General features: G+C 41.2%; 2 protein-coding genes across 2 annotated transcripts in view; one reads left to right on the forward strand and one right to left on the reverse strand.

Annotated features, from left to right (window-relative positions):
* Nucleotides 1–6,955, forward strand: part of LOC133545426 (zinc finger protein 391-like) — a 9,182-nt gene extending 2,227 nt beyond the window's left edge. The window contains exon 3 of the mRNA XM_061891017.1: nt 4,410–6,955. Coding sequence (XP_061747001.1) covers nt 4,410–5,572 — 1,163 coding nt within the window. The 3' untranslated portion in view covers nt 5,573–6,955. The remainder of the gene's footprint in view (nt 1–4,409) is intronic.
* A 4,356-nt stretch (nt 6,956–11,311) lies between these two features.
* LOC133545486 (major histocompatibility complex class I-related gene protein-like) lies at nt 11,312–24,772 on the reverse strand. The gene is made up of 7 exons (XM_061891130.1): nt 24,606–24,772; nt 16,812–17,078; nt 16,359–16,637; nt 15,565–15,837; nt 15,348–15,452; nt 15,232–15,249; nt 11,312–12,864 (listed from the first exon to the last, which is right to left on the reverse strand). Exons 1-7 carry the CDS (start codon nt 24,661–24,663, stop codon nt 12,821–12,823), a joined length of 1,044 nt encoding a protein of 347 aa, XP_061747114.1. The 5' UTR covers nt 24,664–24,772; the 3' UTR covers nt 11,312–12,820.
* Between the last annotated feature and the right edge of the window lie 324 nt (nt 24,773–25,096).

A 25,096-nucleotide genomic window follows, 5' to 3' on the forward strand; every position in this document is an offset into this window, starting at 1 on the left:
CATTACTTTTAAAGAAGGCCAATAAATACGCAAACAGAATCAGAAATACTTTAATAATCCTGGAGGGTAAATTAAGAATTTTCTGCACAAGCCCATTCAAGAGCAGACAAACATTACAGGGAGACAGAACAGGATCGCTGACAGGTCGGCCAACTTCTGAAGGCCTTACAAAAAAGCTGAGAAACGGGTTAAAGCTGGGCAGGGGGGAAGGAGGGGAGAGAAAAAAAATCAGTCTCAGCCTGGGCCCCTGGAGAGGGGGTCCAGACTGAGACCAAAGAGAAAAACAAACTCATAGCCATAGCACACAGAAACATGTGTGTAAGCAGGAAACATCACATAACACAAAGGACATTAAAGACATTAAAAGAACAGTAACTTCTACACACAGCCACAAAAGTAAAACAACAACAAAAAAAACATATACACTGTGGTGACCTCTGCGGTATTCCACACCATCGTCTCTTGTTGTGGGGGGAGCATGGCCAGAAAAAGGAGCAGACCCAACAAAGCAACCAAGAGAGCCAACTCCTCCCTCGGCCGCCCACCAACTCCCAGCCAGTGTCCAGTCTGCATGGATGGGCGAGGATGCGTGCAAGGAGACCGAGGTGTCCGATACCTGCTCATTCAGCCAAGACACTGTGAAGCTTGCCCGTCCCGGTCCTCAGTGCCAGCTCCGCAGCCCTGTCTCTTATTCGCATCTCCGCCAGTCTCTCCAAAGGGACTCCGGTGTGGCGGAGACCCAGCATCTGATCTCCGGGAGGCAGATCCAGAAGTTGACAAAAAAGCTCCGCAGAAGTCACCAAAGTGCCACCCCTTGTCACACAGTCCCAAAGGGTCCCCAACCAAAAGGCAAAAAACCCCTGCATGAAAACAAGAGGGAAACATCTGGAACACAAAAGGATGACACAAGAGCAAAGAGCTCCTGCCACTAGCAGCCACAAAGGCGGCGCCATCTTGGGGAGAGAAAAAAAAAAAAGGGTGACTGAATTTTGACCCGGTTATCTTCTCCAAGTCACGACACTGACATTGTCTTTGTGACTGCGCGCTTGCTCCCACTGACGTGCCGGTCCTCAAGTGACAGCGTGATAAGAGCGCACCGTCACAATAAAAAAAAAAAACACCGGCGGAAAGCAATATTCGATAAAAAAACAAACAAGCAAACAGGAGTTTCGACCCGGAGAAGGCAGCTGGGTTAAAGAACCGAAAATTCTGCATCCCAGGAATGCGCAGACTTTCGGAAATGCACGTCCTTTTTGATTGCAATGCGTACAAAGACATAAAAAGTGTGTTTACGCCAACACTGATTATTAATGTGAATATCAGAAAGCAGTCTTTTCCATTAGACAATATTCAAATATAGGTGGTAGTGTTGTAACCATAATAATATTTTGGTACCGGTACTAAAATTATTTTGGTACTTTTCTAAATAAAGGGGACCACAGAAATGGCATTATTGGCTTTATTTTAATAAAAAAAACTTAGGGTACCTTAAACATATGTTTCTTATTGCAGTTTAGTCCGTAAATAAAATAGTTAACATACTAGACAACTTGTCTTTTAGTTGTAAGTAAACAAACAAGACTCCTAATTAGTCTGTTGACGTATGCAGTAACATATTGTGTCATTTATCTACCTGTTATTTTGTCAACATTTTTAAGGACAAATTGTAAAAATTGATTATTAATCTACTTGTTCATTTACTGTTAAAGGTCTACTGAAACCCACTACTACCGACCACACAGTCTGATAGTTTATATATCAATGATGAAATATTAACATTGCAACACATGCCAATACGGCCAGTTTAGTTTACTAAATTGCAATTTAAAATTTTGCGCAGAAGTATCATGCTAAATTGTCGCGGTATGACGACGCGTGACGTCACACATTGTAGAGGACATTTTGTTCCAGCACTGTTCACAGCTATAAGTCATCTCTTTTCATCGCATAATTCCACAGTATTATGGACATCTGTGTTGCTGAATCTTTTGCGATTTGTTCAATTAATAGTGGAGACGTCAAAGAAGAAAGCTGTAGGTGGGAAGCGGTGTATTGCGGCCGCCTTTAGCAACACAAACACAGCCGGTGTTTCCTTGTTTACATTCCCGAAAGATGACGGTGAAGCTTTACTATGGAACACTTCCCTACCACATGTCAAACGGCAGGTTTTGGTGAGAAAATTGTGGTAATAAGTCGGCTCTTACCGTAGACATGAGCGGATAGCTTGCGTCAATCCTCGTGCACATGTCAAAGAGGCAGCTGCAGACTCTCTTGCCTCCTCCGACCGGCCACCCCCGAACGTGGGATGCTTCCACCGTGGAGGAGGGGGGAAAAAAAGCTCAGTCCGGCCCCAACGGCTGCCTTCGCTTCGCCTCGTCGAGAAATGTGGCTTCCTTCAAAGACACTGGCGGTCACCACACCCGTGGCCACACCCCTCCGACTTTCAGGTACCATACAATCTCACTAAAACACTAGGAACACAATAAGCAGATAAGGAATGTTCCAGAATTATTCTTGTAAATGTGTCTAAAAGCGTCTGAATCGCTCCCACTGCCGTCTTTTTTTCATCTTCTAGTCCTTCATTCTAACTTTCCTCATCCACAAATCTTTCATCGTCGCTCAAATTAATGGAGAAATCGTCGCTTTCTCGGTCCGAATCGCCCTCGCTGCTGGTGGCCATGATTGTAACAATGTGCGGATGTGAGGAGCTCCACAACCCGTGACGTCACGCGCACATCGTCTGCTACTTCCGGTACAGGCAACGCTTTTTTATTAGCGACCAAAAGTTGCAAACTTTATCGTGGATGTTCTCTACTAAATCCTTTCAGCAAACATACTGCAATATCGCGAAATGATCAAGTATGACACATAGAATGGACCTGCTATCCCTGTTTAAATAAGAAAATCTTATTTCAGTAGGCCTTTTAAGTCGTACTAAAACATTTTGACAGATTTTTGAGTGCCCTGTGTAATGTTCTTTATTTTCAATGGAATATTTAAGGTGTTGTTTACTGGCGTCATATTGCAGTCTACATGTATCTCTTATGTGTGACTGCCATCTACTGGTCACACTTATCATTACACCACGTACCAAATAAAATTGCTTCGAGGTCGGTAGGCACAACCGCAATTATTCCGTACATTAGGCGGACTGGGTTATAAGGCGCACTGTCGAGTTTTGAGAAAATGAAATAATTTTAGGTGCGCCTTATTGTCCGAAAAATACGGTAAATGAAAATAAACCTAATAACTTAATTCTTGCCGTCATCAATAAATTGCTATGTCCGCCTGTTTCTTCTTGGTTTCTGGATTTTAAACTGGACTAAGAGGTCTCACTCTGTGCTTCGCTCTCCGCTCATGAGCATGTTTATTCCACAGTAGACTTACATGAACAAAGTGAGCCTCTTGTCAGTCATTCACAATCTTTGTTTCGGCTACTTGCAGTTCTCTTCCACACGTTTTCCTGTGTGCAGTAGTGTTAGCGACATTCACTTTAATATTGGAGATGAAAATTGTCATTTTAATACAACGGTGAAGTGCAGGCCTCCATATAGCTGCCCGGGATATGCCTCTTGTATGATTCTTTAATTTTGGGCCTTTTAGAATCAGAATGTCTTCGTCCATTTGTGACAAGGAGGTGAAATTAGGTCTGAAAACCTTTTGTCAAGTTGACTTCTTGTCCATTAGGACTTTTCAAACTGTAGAATATCCTCCGCCTTAAACAGAATATGCAACTTTGAAAGTAAACGGGATCATTTATTCAGTTTTATGAATGACTCCCTGTCCCACACGAGCAGATTTTAGCTCAATTGAACCACCTTGTTGTGGCGACCACTAAATATAGAAGCCAGGCAGTGGAAATTGACACATTGACTTAGAAACAAAAACGGAACGAGTCTGTCGCCGTGGCGCCGCCGTTCCACATCCAGTGGAAATCCCCGGTTACACTTGCAAACGTTGCTTGGTGAGATCAATGACGAAACCTTACTTTCGGTTCAAAGCACGACGCAAAAGGAAATACACTTTCAACCTACAGCACTCACAGTGAGCAAACTTGACCACAAGATGGCGTCATAGCAGAGACAACAATACAGAATACAGATTTACACTGTAAACGGCCTAATCTTTTCTCCAAGTTTATACATCAGTAACTGACGTTAAAATCACAGGAGGCGCTGGAGCCTATCCCAGCTGCTCTCAGGCAGCAGGGAATTTATTGCAATATAGATTTTAGACGATATTGCCCAGCCCTCGTAAAAAAGGTTCTTATTCCTTTTAAAAATGTTGTAAAGAGCAGTGTGTTTGTTTTCAGGCTAATTCATATGATAACTTGTTTGTTTTAAGTTCATGTGAACTTACTGACTGATCTGGACATTTCTCAAGCATGTTTGTCATTTTGTGCTCTGCAGACGTCTGTGAAGAACAACTTCTGCCCGAAAAACAGGAGTGTAGCTTCAGGATGGTGAAGGAGGATCCATCAAAGAAGACCAGGCGCCACAGACCCTCTGGCGTCTCCTTTTCCTCTTTGACACAGACCCTTCCCTGTAAAAAGGAAGAAGAAGACTCATTGACCCCCCACATTAAAAAGGAAGAGGAGGAACACCTCATCAGTAAGCCTAAATGGTTGGTGGAGTTCCCAGTGACTGGTGTCCCTGTGAAGAGTGAAGATGATGAGGTCAAAGGTGAAAGTGAGGAGAGGGGAGGGGGGGAGCCTCCGAGCAGCAGCTCAACACAACACATGACAACAGAAGCTGATGGAGACCACTGTGGAGGATCACAAGCAGACAACCTCTTAGCTCCACTATCAGATAGTGAGGACACAACGTCACACTCTCCTGACACTGATGATGAAGACTCTAAAGATGATAAGACATGTCACACTGACAACACTCACTTCACATGTTCTCACTGCGACAAAACATTTAAATACCATAGTTATCTGAAAGTACACATGAGAACACACACTGGTGAAAAACCTTTCTCTTGTTCAATATGTGGTAAAGGTTTTGCACAAAGTTCATGTTTGGTAAAACACAAAACAATACACACTGGAGAACAATATTGTATCTGTTCAATCTGTGGTAAAGGTTTTGTAGAAAGTGGCAATTTGAAAGTACACATGAAAAGACACACTGGTGAAAAAACTTTTTCTTGTTCAATCTGTGGTAAAGGTTTTGTAGAAAGTAGCTCTTTGAAAAGACACATGAGAACACACACTGGCGAAAAACCTTTTTCTTGTTTAATCTGTGGCTTATCTCTTACAAGGAAGGAATATTTGAAAGTACACATGAGAACGCACACTGGCGAAAAACCTTTTTCCTGTTCAGTCTGTGGTAAGAGTTTTACAAATAGTGTCAATATGAAAACACACAAGAGAACACACACTGGCGAAAAAACACATTTCTGTTCAATCTGCAACAGAAGCTTTTGTGACCGATCAAACCTTGTAAGACACATGAGAACACACACAGGAGAGAAAGTGTTGAGTTGCAGTGTGTGTGGTGAAAGATTCTCTTATAAGTCCCAGTGTAAGAAACACAAGTGTGCTGGTGAGAACAGCAGCAGCAAATGAAACTGCAGGATTTGAAATAAACTGTCAAAACTTAAATTTTGACTTTCTAACTACATCAGCACATATAACGTGTGACATTGTTGTTTGTGTAACAATCTTTTTTGTATGCTTCTACATTTATAGATTAGATATTTTATATTACTGCTTTTTTCAGTCAAGTACATGCATTAATATGCAACATTGTGTACTTTTATTAAAAATGTTATGAAACAATTTGACTGAAAAGGTGATTGTAAACAGTACAACACCTATTTTACATTCAATAAACATTTTATTTTCATATATATGCATAATACAATTTTAGACTTATTCATAATAGTGTTTTTTATAGGCGTTTGAAATATTGAAGTATTACTTATTTTTAATTGTTAATAATCCCATAGATAAGCACCTTTATATGATATACATATTTACTGGTTCACATCTGAAACATCTTCTGGACCACTTCAGGAAGCATATTATTATTTACTTTATACATTATTTGAACAGTTGTCTTTTTTGCAATTCTAAAATGTGTGACTTTATGAATCATTTGTTGGGTCTCTATAATCTATTTTATTAATGATCTTTATTACTCTCTTTTGTATTATGATGATTGTGTTGTGATTGTTTTATATGTATGTCCCCAGACATTTATGCAATGTGAAAGAAAATGGCTGATTTGTTTCGAGAGAGTTATATTTGTGGATTTAAAAAAAAAAAAAAAACATTGTTGTGTTTTAAACACTTGTTTCTTTTTTTTTCTTCTTTTTTTAACATCCCAAAAACATTATCTATATCAATCAAATTTTGGAGTGTAAGGCAAAAGCCAATAATGAACATTTGCTTTGCATACATTCATAAAATAAACAGTTTATTTTGTTTCCCTATCACAGAACGAACAGGTGTTGTCTTCAATTTTAAAACATCCTAAAAATTATTTTAAGTGGTCAATTCCGGGGGGTTTTTTTTCTAAAATGAACTCCTTTGCTTTTGGAAGAATGGAAACTTTCAAGTTATGAGTATTTTTTTGTGTTCCACAGAAAATACACTAAAGAAAAAATAATAAATAACAAATAGTAAAGAAGTAAAAAAAAAAAAATGACATGCTGTAATTAGAATAATTTGAACGAAAGCCTTTCCAAAGGGGCACACAGCTGTATGTGCGGCAGCAGGTGCTTGAGCCGTAACAATTGTTCTACAATCCTATCAGCAAAGAAAGGCAGTTTAATTTCCTTCAGGCCGAGTGTACGCCTTCCATGAATGTTCACTGTGCTCCCCATAAGCTGTGGCTTGCTATTGAGAAGAAGTCAATAGTGCATATTGTCCCTGTTTTGCTGGCTGTGTAATTATATAGGATCATAGAAAACCCAATCTGAATAAAAAAAATATATTAATGTTTAACTTGTTTAGTGCTTAAGTTTTAACCCAAAAGGCAATGCATGTATTATTCATTCTGTTTGTGTAAAAGTTCAACATTTAGGATGATTTTGAAGTTTTTAAGCCTTTTGCCATCTCCAGGTATTGCATCGATTACAATGATTTGTGTGACTCTAGAAAAATAAAATAAAATTGATGATAATCATGTTCCACAGATTCCACTCCAGTGTTGCGTTTTGGGGACTGAAAAAAAGAATGTGTCAGTTAAAATCATTTGTCAAGTAATATAACTGTTAATTGGTACTTTTTAGTAAAAAAAAATAACTGTCACTTGATATAACCTAGATAATTCATGACACTTACATTTCTGATGACAGGATAACAATGATGTAATGTACCTTTTATGAATATTTGTACACAACATTATTGTATAATGCAGCAATATGTTTCAACAATGTTTATTTCAACTATTGTCCATGTCATGTTTTATCATACCTGCTGTGGTGGATTCAGCACTCTCGTCTACTTGGCCAGTCTGTGGGATAACTTCATCCATGGAAGCAGCAGCAGTAGTCGACGCTGATGTTGATGTTTCTGTAGGTCCAAGCCGCTCTAGTGTTCTTCTTCTTTTCACGATAACTGATGACGTATAGCCCATTTCTAACAATGGCAAAGGGTGGTCATCCGTTGGTTTACCATGCAAGAAATAATAACTGCAGATCTGTGAGTCTTTTGTAGGCTTCCAGTCCACCCACTTGTTATTAGTGTTCTTACATTTCCTATTAACAGCCTTAATCCATCTTATTTTCATGTCTGGATCTTTTGGAAATGGCTACTGTTTGAATGGTGGATCACAAACACATCTTCCTGAGTCAAAATAACTCTCATCAATGTCACACATTGTTTGTTTCCATCTTGTGAGGTGATATGTACTATTAGAACATCTCACAACTGAGCAAATTGTCTTTGGCATTTTGAAAAATATACACAATGCGTAATAAACAATCATTCAGATATATATCTACTACTATTCACGTTAAAGAGTAAACACACACCACAAACTGACAAAGTTTACTAAAAAAGTATGGAGTCACCTGGCTTTGATTATCCCTAACAAACTTTGACCTCGACAAATTGGACATGTGCAGGAGCCAACATGGAAGTGGTCCATTCAAATATCGGAAGAGATCACTAATGCAAAAGATAGCAAAAAGAAGCATTTGACACAATTAGTCATAGCATATTAATAAACAAATTAGAACAGTATGGAATCAGAAGGTTGGTCTTGAACTGGGTTAGAAGCTACCTAACCAACAGGAGGTGTACAAAAAGACTGCCTCTGTAATGCTTGTTTTATTTTTGTGTCATTGGGTTGCTTGAGTGTAGATCACTTTTACGACACTGGAGGGGGCATTGAATGCATCATTGCATCAGCAGGCTCTGAAAGTTACTGTGAACTTCAAAGTCAATTGTTTAATTGGCTGAGTAATTTACTTTATATATACTTTAATATCACTTATGTGCTTAAAACTGTATTGCAACTCATAGTATCTGTTTTGTTGTTGTCTAATAGCTGTTTGGCATCAAATTGACAAGCTAACTGCTAGCTGAATATCATACCCTGGTTGGGGCCTGTTTGTAGCATTGGACATGTTTGTTAGCCCCAAGTTACAATTTACAATTATTGTTCTGATGCTATTTACATTCTATTACTCATTACATTACTTAGGGCTGGGATGTTCAAATCCTGTGCATTTATGTACACTGTGTATACACAGCTAAGTGATGTATATTTAACAGCCCTGCCGCAGGCTTGTGCCTATATTTCATTGCATTGTGGTCACTTTAGTTCAGGGGTCTCCAAGTCACTGGATGCAGAGTCTGGGTGAGGCTGGGCCGCGAGAAAAGATTTCTTAAAAAAAATGTTGCATACTCCTCAGCATGTCTAGTTGTATAATGACGTTTCAAATTGTATCCCTTGTGCACCGCAACTTTCTCTGTGCAAATAAAGAAATATTGCATCTCCCACTTTTCCTGGAAATGTCTTTGCTCATCACAAACCTTACTCTTCATCTTTGAAAAAGACATGTTTGTATTCAGCCGACGCACGGAGAATAATGTTATTTCCGTAATGTGTGTTGTTCCGCTTTTCCTCCCGGACCCTACGGCAACACGGCGGTCGGCGGAGAATAGCCGGGAAAGTACCAGGGTAGCGAGCGCTAAAAAGTGACACCTCCCGGACTGTTATCCGGCGTCATATAAAAATATATGTAGTGTTAATCGTGCGAGGCAATGCAAATTAAACAATAAAAAAAACAATAACGGTTTGAATTGGTCCAGGTTATCGGGGACTGTTATTACTGACGGACAGGTGTCGCGGTGTGACTGTAGCCAGGCACGTAGGAAAACCCTTGTCTCCATGGCAACGTCTTTGTTGCTTTCACTCACTCGCCGCTTTTCCACTAATGCAGGGGTAGGCAACCCAGAACGTTGAAAGAACCACTTTGGAGCCAAATAACACAACGCTTTCAAGCGCCATTCATATAAAACTCACGGGCTGCACTAACATTAGACTGTCATCATAAGGTGGGGCCGCACAATAACGTCTCGCGGGCCGCAATTGGCCCACGGGCCACGTGTCTGTGACCTCTGCTTTAGTTGATTTAAAATGATTATATTTGTTTAGAATAGGAAACCACAGACACACACACGAAAACATGCACGCAAACAAACAACTCATGCAAGTCTTCAATAGACAATTAAACCTACAAATCTGGACTTGGACAATCTATTATTCCTCCTGCACTCACCTGATTACTGTCCTAACCCGACACCCTGAAGTGATTGCTTATCCATGTTAATTCAGTCATAGTCATCACTACAGGAGGCAACACATGTAGATAGGGGAACACACTTTTACACAGCTCAAAATATTGTGTGGTGTACCTCAGAGACCAATACTTGGACCAAGACTGTTCAATCTTTATATAAACAACATTTGTAAAGTTACAAAGGACTTAAAGTTAGTATAATTTGCAGATTATACAACTGTGTTTTCTTCAGGAGAGAACACACAAGCTAATACAAATAATAACAGAAGAAATTAGCAAATTAAAAAGAGGGTTTGACATAAAGCAGACTATATTTGAATCTCAGTAAAACTAAAATAATATATGGTTACAGTAGAAGGGAAAGTCAAACACAATTACAAATAGACAATGTAGACATTGAAAGGGTAAAAGAAAACACATTTTGGGGTGTAATAATAGATGATAAACTGAACAAGAAACCTCATGTAAAAAATATACAACATAAAGTAGCAAGAAACACGTCAATAATGAATAAAGCAAACATGTTCTGGACCAAAAATCAGTTCATTTTCTCTACTGCTCACTAGAGTTACATATCTAAGTTACAGTGCAGACATATGGGAAATAACTACAAATGTGAGCTTCATTCACTAACGGTGTTACAAAAAAGATCAGTTATAAGAATGCATAATGCTGGATATAGAGAACATACAAACATTTTATTTATTGAATCACAAATATTTATTTGGTGCAACTTGCAAACAGCTAAAATTGTGTACAAAGCAAACTATAAGCTGCTATCAAAGAATGTACAACAGTTCTTCTCTACAAAAGAGGAGAAATATAACTTTAGAGGAAAATCTAATTTAAAAAATGTGTATCCGCGTACAACACTTAGAGCCTTTAGCAAAACTGTATGTGGAATTAAATTATGGAATGAATTAACCAAAGAAACCAAACAAAGCACCAGTATGATCCAGTTTAGGAGACTGTTCAAAAAGTACAAAGAACAATAATGATGGACATCTTGAACCTTTTTTTTAGATAATGATTATTTATATATTTAATATTTGTTTACTGACTATTGTATATTAATTATGTATTTACTGTTCTGTTGCAGAGAACAAGGAAATCAGATACAATTGCTATGATATGAAAAGGATTAGGATTAAATAAACTCTGCTTCTTCCTACTCCTTTTCGGACGTGCTCTCATGAAACAACTGGAAATATGTGATGCATCACATGTATCGTATGCATGTTCCAAATAAACTGAACTGAAACTGAACGGCAATAACACGAGATAAAGTGCGCCTCTTTTAGACTCATTAGCTGACACATACTTTTGTTTCTCATTATAATTCTGTTCAAGAGACGGTTGGCAACCCCAAATTCACACTAAATAATTAAAGAAGCTGGAAAAAAAAAATCCTATTTTTTGTCCCGGAATCTGCTGTATGTGCTTGTGTCTTTTTTTACAGGAATACTTGAAACATTTGACGCTTGTTTTGCATGACTGCAAGTTAAAAGTGTTATCATGTATGTAATGACAAACCACCTCCAAAACAGAATTGTATTTGACAAGTTTTTACTGAATAAAACAACAAGAATGTACATGAAACATTGTACACATAAAACACTGAATATCAATAATATATGAACAGCCTACCTTGTTTACTTCCCAAATGACATCCTCGGGATGTTTGCCAATCAAGCAAAAATATGACAATGCAAAAATGAACGGAAAAAACAGCAAAGGTTTTCAAAAAATATAAATATTTTGCAACGCCTTGTCATAAAAATATTGTGTCACACTAACTAGTAGGGTTGGGTACCGAATTCAGTACTTTTGAGGGTAATGACCAAATTCCCCTGTTCCAATCAATTCACGTAAAATCAAAGGGTGCCATAGTTCGATACCTTTGTTGCATGTGACGTCATGTCCGGTTTCAGACTGGTCATGTCTGCTCTCAGACTAAACACGGGCTCACGTAAACAATCACTCAAGCAGCACTCAGGCCGGACTCAGCCAAAACTCCCTCTAAGTCATGTTGCCATTTTCAACACCAACACAGTGTGCTTAATAAAAAAACAACTCAAACGTAAAGTAATGCGACACTCTTTCAAGATGCGCTATCTTATTGCTAATTTACATACGATTTGCCAGAGACAGGCTACTATTAACATGAGCGATTTTACATGGTGATTTCAACACCTTGGGATTTCGTAAAGGAAACGACAACTAATATTATAGTTAAAATGTTACAATTTTATGTAATAAGAACTAGTCTTACAGTATTGACACTTTGTAGGGCGCAACCTAACACATTAATCTTCCTGGAAAAAAGCTACTTTCTAGTTTGCCAACATTCCATAAATAGTTATACAGTGCTGCCATCTAATGGTCTAGGAAGTGCAACTACATTGCAAAAGAGACTAATGTAATCAGAAAACAAGATATAACAACTGGACAGCAGTTCTCATAATCATCATTCTTAAATGTTACATAAAAAAATAGCATTAACGTAGAACAGTCCAGAAAAATGGTACTATTGTTCCAAAATATTTGTAGAAATAATGATGACATGTGACACAAGGTGATATTATCGGATAAGCAGCTGTCTATTGGTTTGAAAAGGAAAGACGAAATCCTTGTTAATGTGATGACACATGAGCCCCAAATGATGACATCACAACTACATGGACACAAAGATCAACATCAACATGATTCACTGGCAAAATATTGTTGAAAAATGCAGATTGAAGGTGTTTGCTCAGCCATAAATAGCCAAAGAAGACATCATGTAACATGAGGAGTAATTTGTGCAGATGTGAAAGAAATGTCCAAGTGTGATGAGGTCCCTCAGCGATGGAGACATCTCTCTGTGTTCCAGTGCACAAAGTATGCTGGAGGAAGAAGATGACTCAGCACATTCCCAACAAAAGCAGGTGAATCCAAGTGCAGATGTTAGCATGTGGCAGAGTGAACATCATCTTCACACAAAGTCAGAAGAACATTTGGAGGTGCGTGAAAAAGCAAAGTCCTCACTGTGTGCCGACTGCTGTGTGTCACTCAGCCTTCAGCCTTCACGTCTCTCTGAGAGCTCGTTACCACCGTCACCAGCTGTCGGAGCACAAAAGGCACCGTGAGCTGGTTACGCTGCTCATGCTAAGCCGACACCTCACTCTGGTGAAGGAAGTCCATCCAGAAGGTGCATCTTCATTCATATCACATCTTTTCAGCAGTGGATTCAATCAGAAGCATCAAGAAGCAAAATTATGCTCTTCTACTTCCTGACTAGTCTAAGACAAAGTCTCCAAACAGGTTCAGCTTGGCTTCAAGGCTCATGTGCAACCAGCCCTCCAGTGTCTTAGTCAGGTAAGTGTCCCATTAGTGCCATGCCTCTGTTTCCTTTCACTTTTCCCAATTGATCTTCTTCTTTTTAGCTGCACATACAGTCATGGTCAAAAGTTGTAAAGAACTTAATGTCATGGCTGTCTTGAGTTGTCAATCATTTCTACAACTCTTATTTTTTGGTGATAGAGTGATTGGATTACATACTTGTTGGTCACAAAAAACATTCATGAAGTTTGCTTCTTTTATGAATTTATTATGGGTCTACTGAAAATGTGTGCAAGTATATCTGCTGGGTCAAAAGTATACATACAGCAATGTTAATATTTGCTTACATGTCACTTGGCAAGTTTCACTGCAATAAGGTGCTTTTGGTGGCCATCCACAAACTTCTGGTTGAATTTTTGACCACTCCTCTTGATAAAATTGGTGCAGTTCAGCTAAACTTGTTGGTTTTCTGACATTGACTTGTTTCTTCAGCATTGTCCACAAGTCAGGACTTTGGGAAGGCCATTCTAAAGCCTTACTTCTAGACTGATTTAGCCATTCCTTTACCAGTTTTTAACGTGTGTTTAAGGGTCATTGACCTGGGGAAACACCCAACTGCGCCCAAATCCCAACCTCGGGGCTGAGGATTTTAGGTTATTCGGAAGAATTTGGAGGTAATCCACCCTTTTCCTTGTCCTATTAAGAGCACCAGTTTCATTGGCAACAAAACAGGCCCAGAGCATAATACTACCACCACCATGCTTGACAGTGGATATAGTATTCCTGGGATTTAAGGCCTCACATTTTCTCTTCCAAACATATTGCTGGGTATTGTGGCCAAACAGCTCCATTGTTTGTTTCATCTGACATCACATGGACAAAGATAAGACCTTCCGGAGTTCTGTGGTCAGATGAAACAAAAAGTGAGCTGTTTGGCCACAATACCCAGCAATATGTTTGGAAGAGAAAAGGTGAGGCCTTTAAACCCAGGAACACCATTCCTACCGTCAAGCATAGTGCTGGTAGTATTATGCTGTGGGCCTGTTTTGCTGTCAACAGAACTGGAGCTTTACAGAGAGTAAATGGGACATGGCAAAAGAAGGATTGCCTACAAATTATTCAAGACAAGGTAAAATCATCAGCCCGGACATTCTGGGCGCACTTGGGTGTTCCAACAGGACAATGTCAGACACACGTCAAAAGTGGTAGAGGATTGACTAAATCAGGCTAGAATTAAGGTTTTAGAATGGTCTTCCCAAAGTCCTGACTTAAACATGTGGACAATGCTGAAGAAACAAGTCCATGTCAGAAAACCAACACATTTAGCTGAACTGCACCAATTTTGTCAAGAGGAGGGGTGAAAAACCAAAAGCGCCTTTTTGCAGTAAAACTTGCCAAGGGACACGTAAGCAAATATTAACATTGCTGTATGTATACTTTTGACACAGCAGATTTGCTCACATTTTCAGTAGACCCACAATAATTTCATAAAAGAACCACATTTCATGAATGTTTTTTGCGACCAGCAAGTATGTGATACAATCACAAAAAATAAAAGTTGTAGAAATGATTGGAAACTCAAGACAGCCATGACATTATGTTCTTTACAAGTGTATGTAAACTTTTGACCACGACTGTACATGAAGACAGACACGCTAAATGGATTGCGCTCTCTATTTTGCTCATTTCAGAGACTCTGCGCAGAAGTTAAGTAGATGAGGTTTGCAGATGTTTTAAAACACACAAACCTTTAGTAGATCAGGCCCTTGATGTTCATTATCATGACCGCTCATCAAAAGTTGGCTGTGATACTTTCTATTGCGTGCGCTTACACCAGTATCAAGCTACTCCTAATGGAGGGAAGCTTTTATTCTCCTGCTAAACTTGTAACACGTGTCTACATCACAGCTTAAAACAGCAAGTTTGCAAGTTGACCCTTACAAAGATACCAACAATCCAGAATGTTGATGGTAGCAGAAACAGAAAGTCAATATTATATTGAATATACCTGACATAAAGGTGTATGTAATAGATGATATTAATAACTTAAATATTTGTGGGGTTAAATTTAAAAAGTGTGTGAGTGATGCTTCACCGTTGTTTTGTTTATTGTTATGGTTTCCAAGAAAGAGAAGAGGTTTTACTTACCAGCTGGATCGTATTGGGCTGAAATGAAAGAGAAAGCAGGTGAAATTCACATCTCATGAATGACAGCTGAGACTTTTTGGCGTCTTCCTGAAAGAGGAAACATTTGAGTCCCTCACCTTGTCTGCTTCGGCGACACTTGATGATGAAGATGATGATGATGGGGGCCGCCAGGAGGACCACCGCAGCGAGGACCGCCAGCGTGGCAGTGACGCTCACGTTGCCTGTTGGTATGGTATGATTGATTTGTTTGACAGCTGCTTGATAAGTCACATGAAGGAACATCAGGTGGTTCCATTGACACTATTCAACATGTCCTAGATGTTTCTTTCTCACCTTCATGGCTTGCGTTGCTCAGGATGCTTTTTCTCTCCAGCTTGGTGACCAGGTCCTTGCCCTCCACCTCGGCCGTCACCTCCACTTTCAGCTCCACCGACATCTGGAAGGTTCCGTCGTGGTTGGGGAGCAGCTCTCCATGCTCCACGTCCTCCAAGATCTGCTCGCCGTCTTTCCTCCAAAACAAGTCGGCTCGGTCGGGGTAGAAACCTGTCGCCATGCAGCTGACCGGAGAGGATGGCGTCTTCTGGAGGAGGAACACCTCTGGAAGCTCTGCCCAGGAAGTGACGTGTGAATGGAGGATGACGTGGAGAGAAGATGGAGATAAACGGAGAGAATATAGGTAGAGATGGAGAGAAAAGGAGACAATGAAGTTAAAGATGGAGGGAAAAGAAGAGAAAGAAGGGAAATATGCAGAAAAAAAGGACAAATTGAGTTAAAGATGAAGCGAACAGGAGCGAATAAAGGGAAAGATGGAGAAAAAGGGAGAAAATAGAAGTAAAGATGGAGCAAAAAGGAGAGATGAAGGTAAAGATGGAGGGGGTGAAGGTAAAGAAGGAGAGAGGAGAAAATGAAAGTAAAGATGGATAGAAAAGGAGAGAATAAATATATAAAGATGGAGGGAAAAGGAGAGAATGATGTTAAAGATGGAGAGAAAAGGAGAGAATGTAGGCAAGGAGAAAGAAGGGAGGTGAAGAGAAAAGAGTATGGAGAGACAGAGTGTAATGTGAGTAATGTTCCTATAGGGGGAGTGCTAACATGTGAGAAGGTGAAAGTACAAGGTGTGCTTCTACCTGTTCTCATTAGGACCTTCTTCCCATACTCCACATACTTCTTCAAGTAAGAAGGACATAACTCAGTGTAATAATACTTATTGCTGTCTCGTAGAAATGTGTTCTGGTCCCAACTGAGTTTGGAGGGAAAAGCTTGTTGTTTTGCTGCAATATATGTCCATGTCTTCATGTCCAATGATATGAAATCTTCTCCATCATAACCGTACTGCTCCCAACCTTTAACTTCATCAGTCTCATCATTCCATTCACATCCATACATCTCCTGGTAAGTGTGAACACCTGAGAGACACAAAGTGTTGTAAAACAAGTGAAACTAACACACAGCATGTCTTTGTTGTGGCTTATTATGGGATGGACATAGACAAGGTATATCAGTGCAGTGATGTGTGTTTTCAATACAGCATAAAAAGTATTAAATATAATATAATAGTAGAAATTTCAACATAAACAAACCTCCAGTTTGGTTGAAATGCTTCTTAAATGTTTCAATGTTGTCTTTGTAGACATGTTCAGCAACAAAATTGGCCTCTGTTGCTCTCTGCCAGTAGTTTGGATTCTCTGCTGTGATTTTGTTCATCCAGTCCTGTTTGGATTCTGCTTTCCTGATGTTGCTGTCATAGTAACTCATCTCAACTTCATCAACATAACCAACACTCACATACTCTGGGAAGTTTGGAACTTGAGAGGATGCAGTGCGGAAATACTGCAGCGTGTGAATCACTGAAACACAAAAAAGGCAGAAAAACAACATTTGATTCTTTAGTTTTATGTTGAACAATTCCTATTTGAAATGATGCTGTCTTCATTTCAACTTCAAACACTGCTGCTTCTCACAGTAAACAATCACTTCCTGTTCCAAGAGACAATAACACCGTTTGTCTTGGATTTCATGCATCTCACATTTATACCTCACTTTAAGACCACACACATGAAAAACTGGACTTTATTTCCTTCTACAACTGTAAGTGTCGAATAAATATATGACATTATTGCTGGCAGAGAAGTGAAAGTTGTTTTTCGAGGTGAGGGGAAGTTCAAACTAGTGATGTCACTGCCAAAGCATGGAAATATAGCACCGCCTTATGGAATGTTGACAATGGAATACAACAACAATATTATAATACTCTTCATTTAAATATTAGGACTATTCCCAGCAAAAAACATTTAAGAAACATATAAAGTCACTGTTGAAGGGGCATGGTCCACGCGTTCCCTGTCGTCAGGGCATGTGCGGGAGCCGGCTGGGAAGCAGATGACAGGTGAGTGGATATCTCAGCTGGAACGAGTTATCTAATCACCTGTCTCCTTATTAGCAGCGTTGGTGACCGCAAGAGAGGGGGGAAAACGCTGGAGGAGAGTGAGGACTGCTGGAGAAGCATCCGAAAACGAAGACTGCTGAAAAAAAAAAAAAAACCCAAAGGACAGCTGCGAAGCACGAGAAATGAAAATAAAGATAATAAGTTAAACTTACTGTCAATCTACCACTGTGGTTGTAACAGTGTTGTGTGGTCCAAGAGAACCCAGACGGAAAGACGCGCGTCTTGCAGACCTTGATGGGCAGGGCGGCGGGGGCCTCGGAGGAAAAAGCAGCCTCCATGCAGCACATGACCGAAAATGAGGACCCCCATGCGTATCTCGACATATTCAAAACCACAGCAGCGGCATGCAGGTGGCCAGAAGAGGAGTGGAGCGTGAAACTGCTGCCACTCCTGGCGGGGGAGGCGCAGCGGGCGACGTTGAGTCTCCCAGCGGCCGCCCGAATGCAGGTTTGGAACTGGGCACTGGGAACCAGCGGCGGATTTTTCCCTCGAGCAGTCCCGTGATGAAACCTTGCGTGCGGCCTGGGGCCAGGTGGATTACATCGACGGTCAGCTGGTGCGCCCGGAGAAAGCACGGGTATTTCCCCACTTTTCAATTGTTAGGGACAGATTATATCGAGTGAGCCGTGACACTCAAACCGGGGAGGAATACACCCAGTTGTTGGTGCTAAAACACTGCCGGGAAATTATTTTCCAGGCGGCGCATGTAAACCCCATGTCTGGCCACATGGAGTATGATAAGACACTTAATCGGGTCATTGTCCAATTCTATTGGCCGGGCATCCGGGCAGACATGCGCTGCTGGTGTGCTGCCTGCCTGGACTGCCAGGTGGTGAACCCAGCGGCCTCTCCGAAGGCGCCCTTGCGCCCATTACCACTAATGGAGGTCCCTTTTGAGAGAATTAGGATGGACCTCATCGGACCATTTCACCCGAGCGCACGGGGATACCGCTTTGTGCTAGTCCTGGTGGATTACCCAACACGCTATCCCGAAGCAGTGCCTCTGCGCTCTATCTCTGCTAAGAGTATTGCGCAAGCTCTGTTCCAGGTCATCTCCCGAGTCGGAATCCCGAAAGAGATTCTGCCTGACCAGGGCACGTCCTTTATGTCACGCACGATAAAGGAACTATACGGGTTACTGGGAATTAAGGCCATCTGCCCCACTGTATACCATCCACAAACGGATGGACTGGTGGAGAGATTAAATAAAATGCTGAAAACAATGATCCACACGAGGACAAACCAAATTGGGATAAATGGCTGGATCCCCTAATGTTTGCGATGTGGGAGGCACCCCAGGCCTCCGTAGGTTTTGCACCTTTTGAACCGTTATATGGCCGGAGGCCGCGCGGAGGGCTGGAATTAATTAAAGAAAGCTGGGAGGAGGGTCCGAGCTCCAGCAAAAATGAAATCCAGGAACTCATTGACATGCAAGCAAAACCCCACATGGTGGGGCACTTGTCACGCGAGAATTTAATCCGCGTTAAGCACCCTCAACAGCGCGCGTATAACAATGGGAACCAGCTACGAAAATTTTCACCGGGAGAAAAAGTGCTTGTACTGCTTCCAACCTCAAGCTCCAAACTACTTGCAAAGTGGCAGGGGCCGTTTGAGGTCGCGAGGCAAGTGGGTGATGTGGATTACAAGGTTCGACCCTCGGACCGACGCGGAGACACTCAGATCTACCATCTGAACCTGCTGAAGGAATGGAGGGAGGCGGAGCCTGTTTCCATGGTAACGGTAGGGAGGGAGGAGGAGAACATGGGACCGGAGGTCCTGCGCTCTGCCCCACCCCCTCCCCTACCCTGCGACAACCAGCTAACGTTAGCATAGAGAGCGGATGTTGCTGAGTTGCAGCGCCGCTTCTCTGATGTGTTCTCCCCGGGGCCCGGCAGTACGAATCTAATCCAACATCAGATTGAGACCAGCTCGGGGGTTAAGGTTTGGTCTTGGCCATATCGGCTTACCGAACACAAACGCAAAGTAGTTCGGGAATAATTAAAAACCATTCTTGAATTGGGGTTAATAGAAAAATCCCACAGCGCGTGGTGCAGCCCCATTGTTTTGGTAGGGAAGAACGATGGGACTGTACGGTTCTGTGTGGATTACCGCAAATTGAATGAAATATCACGTTTTGACGCTTACTCAATGCCTCGGGTCGACGAGCTCCTGGATCGGCTGGGCTCTGCTTGTTTTTTCACGACACTGGATTTAACCAAGGGCGACTGGCAGATTCCCTTGTCACCAGAGTCCCGAGACAAAACAGCCTTTTCCACTCCGGAAGGTTTGTACCAGCGTTTTTCAAGGTGTGGGGCGCACCCCACTGGTGGAGAATAGAGACATGACAGGTGGGGCGCGAGAAACGGGAGGAAATTTTACTTAGATTTTCTTTTTTTTTTTATTCTTTGATTTTTTTTTTTTACAACTCCGTTTTCTATACAAACTGTAAATCACTTTGTGATTCTGTCTGTGAAATCCGCTATATAAATTAATGTAAATTACTTATTTTTCCGGTAGACTTTAAATTTCTAGGTAGGAGCGAAAGTTTGACAGACGCAACAGTAACTAATGGGGGCGGGGCTGAGCGGAACACACTTTCGCGCGGATGGGTAGCAGACTAATGACCACAATTACACAAAATGGATAAATAGGCTTCATATAGAGTTGCATACAGAATTGCTCAATGCAAAAAAGCACACACATTTGCTGAGCAGCTGATTCTCCCCGCCGCTATAGACATGGTGTCAGTCATGCTTGAAGAGACAAGCGCAGCAAAATTAAAAGCTGTCCCACTGTCAAGCGACACAGTTGCGAGACGTATATGCGACATTGCAAGTGATCTTGAGGAACAACTCCGTAGACCAGGGGTCGGCAACCGGCGGCTCCGGAGCTGCATGCTAATCTTTGATCACTCTGATGCGGCTCAGCTTGTCACGGCCAGCTCAGCTTGTCATCTAGCTTGTCAAACCTCGGGACACGCCCACGGCCGCGTGCATCTCCGGAGACATGTGGGTGTCCAAGTTAAAGCGCCTGACAGCGGACCTTGAAGATGTTTCACGCCAGAAGATTGTTCTTGCTCAGAATCACAAATGGTGTGATATTGAAAGGCTCCTCAAACCAGACAAACTTGTGTTCGAAACTTGGAACGCTTTTATGTGAACATGAAAAAGTATGCACTTGGAGTCCTGTCCATATTTGGATCCACATATGTATGTGAGCAGTTGTTCTCCAACATGAACTTTATTAAAAACAAACATGGCACACGCCTCAGATGAGAGTTTATAATCCTGTGTGAAAATAAAGGTGATGTCATACACCCCCGATGTGGAGACGCTGTGCTCTGCGGTTCAGGAGCAGAAATCACATTGACCACATATGAAAACTATTTTAATTTCCTATAAGTTTGCATATATTCACATTTTTTAATTGTTCGGGGAAATTGACATTTTACAGCATTTTTGGTTCTCTGCCAGTGAATAATTTAAGTTTGGCGTTTTTTTTTTCTTTACTACAAGGAGGACTTAAATAGACATTAAGTATTTTACTTAACCTTCAACCCGACGCCTTTTTAGGAGTTAAAACGTTTTGTTGCATGCAGACATTTTATTTAATTTTTTCTGCAGTCGTTCATTGATTTCATAAACGTAACCCATCATAGTTCGTTTATACATAGCACAAAGCAAAAAGAAAACTTTATATGCAGTGTTATTTAATTTTAATTTTAATTTTTATTTTTTTTATTTTATTTTATTTTATATTTTAATTTTTTGGTCCTGTCCAGCTTCTCAGGCAAATCATATAGTTGATATAGGTGCCCATATCGGCTGTTCACATTTACTTTACAGAAGAGAAGTGTAGGATACTTCTCTTGTTGCCTTTTTTAAATTTGACTTTATTAAGTTTATTTATATTATCATTTTGTGCAGCCGGGCTGGGGCAGCAAGGGATAGAAAGAGAAAAAAAGGAAGACAGAGAGGGAAATTGTGGGGATCAGAGGGGGATTAGACAGTGTTATTTCACTTTAAATTACAAAAGAATTTTGTGGCTCCCATTGTTTTCTTTAATTTGTGAAACGGGTCAAAATGGCTCTTTGAGTGGTAAAGGTTGCCGACCCTCGTCGTAGACGAATTAAAATAAAGTCGTTTTGCTTTACAAGTGGACGAATCTACTGACAGCAATAAAGACTGCCTGTTCATCGCATTCGTCCGCGAGGATTTACTGTTTTGCAAATACATAAAAAATAGAGCCACTGCTGATGAGCTGTTCAAGATAATGGAAAATTTCCTCAAAGAACACAACCTTAAATGGGAAAACTGTATGGGCTTTTGCTCCGATGGCGCACAGACCATGGCAGGGTCAAGAAACGGGCAGCAGGCTCTAATAAAGAGGGTTGTGCCAAATGCGCATTGGACACACTGCGTCATTCACCGGGAAGCACTCGTGTCAAGGCAGCTCAGTCCCGAACTCAATGAGGTTTTAACAGATGTTGTGAGCGTGTTAAATTTTATCAAAACACAAAAAAGTGGCACTTTTAATTGATTTATTATTGAACTTGATGCAAGTTATTTGATTTATTATTGAACTTGATGCAAGTTATTTGATTTATTATTGAACTTGATGCAAGTTATAACACTATTGTTTTATTTATTATTGAACTTGATGCAAGTTATTTTATTTATTGTTGAACTTGATGCAAGTTATACCACAGCTGCACAGTTATTTTATTTATTATTAAACTTGATTTTATTTTATGTTATTGAGTTTGAATGTATACAACTTGATGTTCAATACTTTTGAAAATGTTAAACTTGGCATTAGCGATCTGTTGGGGCGATGGGGGCAGGTGGGTCTTGAAAAGTCCCCCTTGTCCAAAGTGGGGGATGACAAAAAAGTTTGAGAACCACTGGTTTATACCAATTTGTGACACTTAAGTTTGGTTTGTTCGGTGCGCCCGCCACGTTCCAGCGCCTCATGGACCGAGTGCTGCGCCCCCATGAAGCATACGCGGCCGCACACTTGGATGATGTCATCATCCAGGGTAGCGGCTGGGAAGAACACATGCAGCGTGTGGGGACGGTGCTGGAGTGCCTGAGGCGGGTGGGGCTCACCGCCAACCCGGCAAAGTGCGCAGTTGGCTGAAGGTAGGTATAGTCTCTGGAGTACCACTTGAGGAGGGAGCAGGTGCGGACACAAGTAGACAAGACAGCCGCAATCCCAGCCTGTCCACCCCCAAGACAAAAAAGGAGATGAGGCAGTTTTTGGGTTTGGCGGGGTATTACCACCGGTTCATTCCCCGATTCACGGACTAACCAGTCCACTGACTGACCTCACCCAAAAGGTTGCTCCAGATCTGGTCCAGTGGACGGAGCAGTGCCAGCGGGTGTTCGATAAGGTAAAAACAGCAATCTGCGAGGAGCCGGTACTACACATGCCTGACTTTACCTTCCCTTTCTGTCCGCAGGCGGACACGTCAGGCCGGAGATTTGGGGCAGTGCTGTCCCAGCGGATGGGAGGCGTCGACCGTCCCGTGCTGTACATCAGCCGGAAACTCTCAGACCGGGAGGAAAGGCACAGCACGGTGGAGAGAGAGTGCTTTGCCATCCGGTGGTCGGTTGGGGCCCTCCAGTACTACCAGTTGGGGCGCGCCTTCAGTCTCTGCTCGGACCACAAACCTCTCGCATAGCTCCACCGGATGAAGGATGCCAACGCTCGGATCACCCGGTGGTACCTTGCATTACAGCCCTACAACTTCCGGGTGGTCCGCCGGCCGGGCACGCAGATGGTCGTCGCCGACTTCTTCTCTCGCCCTGCCATGGGGGGAGGGGAGTAGGCGCGGCCGGACGGCTGCCCCGCCTGAGTCTGACGGGGGAGGCATGTGTAAAGGGCGTGTTCCACGCGTTCCCTACGGGCAGGGAATGTACGGGAGTCGACTGGGAAGCAGACAGGTGAGTGGATATATCAGCTGGAATAAGTCACCTGTCTCCTTATTAGCAGTGTTGGTGACCGCAGGAGAGGAGGTAAAAAGCTGGAGGAGAGTGAGGACTGCTGGAGAAGCATCCGAAAACGAAGACGGGTGAAGAGCATTAAAAAAAACCCGAAGACAGCTGAAAAGCACGAGAAAACGAAAAGAAAGATAAAAAATAAACCTATTGTCAATCTACCAGCATAGTTGTGAGTGTCGTGGGGTCTGGGATAACCCAGACGGAAAAGACATTTACAGTCACTTTTTAGACTTAAGAGTTAATCTTTCATGTTTGATAACTTTTTATTTCTCTCTTTCCCTTTTTCCTTTCTTTTATCGTAACTGGATGTGCGTATGTTCTGTAACTGGATTTGTGTACTCTTATTTTATTTTTTTATTTGGAGAATTTTATTTTTATTTTTCCTTTCTTTTATTTGTAACTGGATCTGTGTATTATTATATTACTTTGAACTTTTGAAAAAACTAGCCTGGTGTTTGTGTGTCGGCTAATGGGGATCCTCAATAAACAATAAACAAACAATAATCCATCCAATCCATTTTCTACCACTTGTTCCTTTCGGGGTCAATTATATCCATTATTTCAGAATAATTCCCCAAAATAGAGTATTTTTAGTGTACATCTGATCTACATCTCATCTTATAACTGATACTACTGAATTGTTTGCTGGATTAATTATTGTTATTTTCATATTTAAAAGTGAAACCAAGGTTTCCGGAAATGCCAAAGTAAAACGTTGGACGTATGTTGACAATATATGAGACAACTTGAACAAGTTTGACTCGTTAAAATTTTGAGCAACAAATAAAGACGCAAACTATTCACTGATTGATGTTGGTGAGAAGAGAAGAGCGTCAATAATAATGAGAAGAAATAAATGAGAGTATTTTGTATGAAATGAGCATGTAGGAATGAGGTGTATAAACTTGTAAAGAAAGTGGACTTACCAGGCGTCACGCTGTGTGTTTGTACAACTAGGAGGAAGAAGGAAAGCAAGTTCTTCATTAAATGACACAAAAGTCCAGAAGTCAATAAAAAAAGTTTCTAGTTTTAATCCTCAGAGAAAAACAAGGCGACGACAACTTGCTTGACGAGTAAACATGAAATGGACGCCAAGACGGAAACGAGCGTTTATAAAATCTCCCCTGAGCCAATGAGAATTTTAGACGTCATTGTCACCAGGTAAGCTTGTTTGCTTTACACACATATTCTAACTGCTGGGTGGATTTCGGGGAAATCACGTGACTTGAAATAACTTCCAGGAGGAGGATACAAATATTTTACAGCAACGCAGTTCTTCCACTGCAGCTAACACATGAATGTTAACAAAATAAAAGTCATATCATCATTACAAGAATAAAAGTGAATCTAGACAGGGGCATGTCGGAGGTAATTTCATGTTTTTTGAAGCAGCTTTTTTAATAATAGACACACAAAC

This window comes from Nerophis ophidion, linkage group LG28 (assembly GCF_033978795.1).
Source record: "Nerophis ophidion isolate RoL-2023_Sa linkage group LG28, RoL_Noph_v1.0, whole genome shotgun sequence".
NCBI lineage: Eukaryota > Metazoa > Chordata > Actinopteri > Syngnathiformes > Syngnathidae > Nerophis > Nerophis ophidion.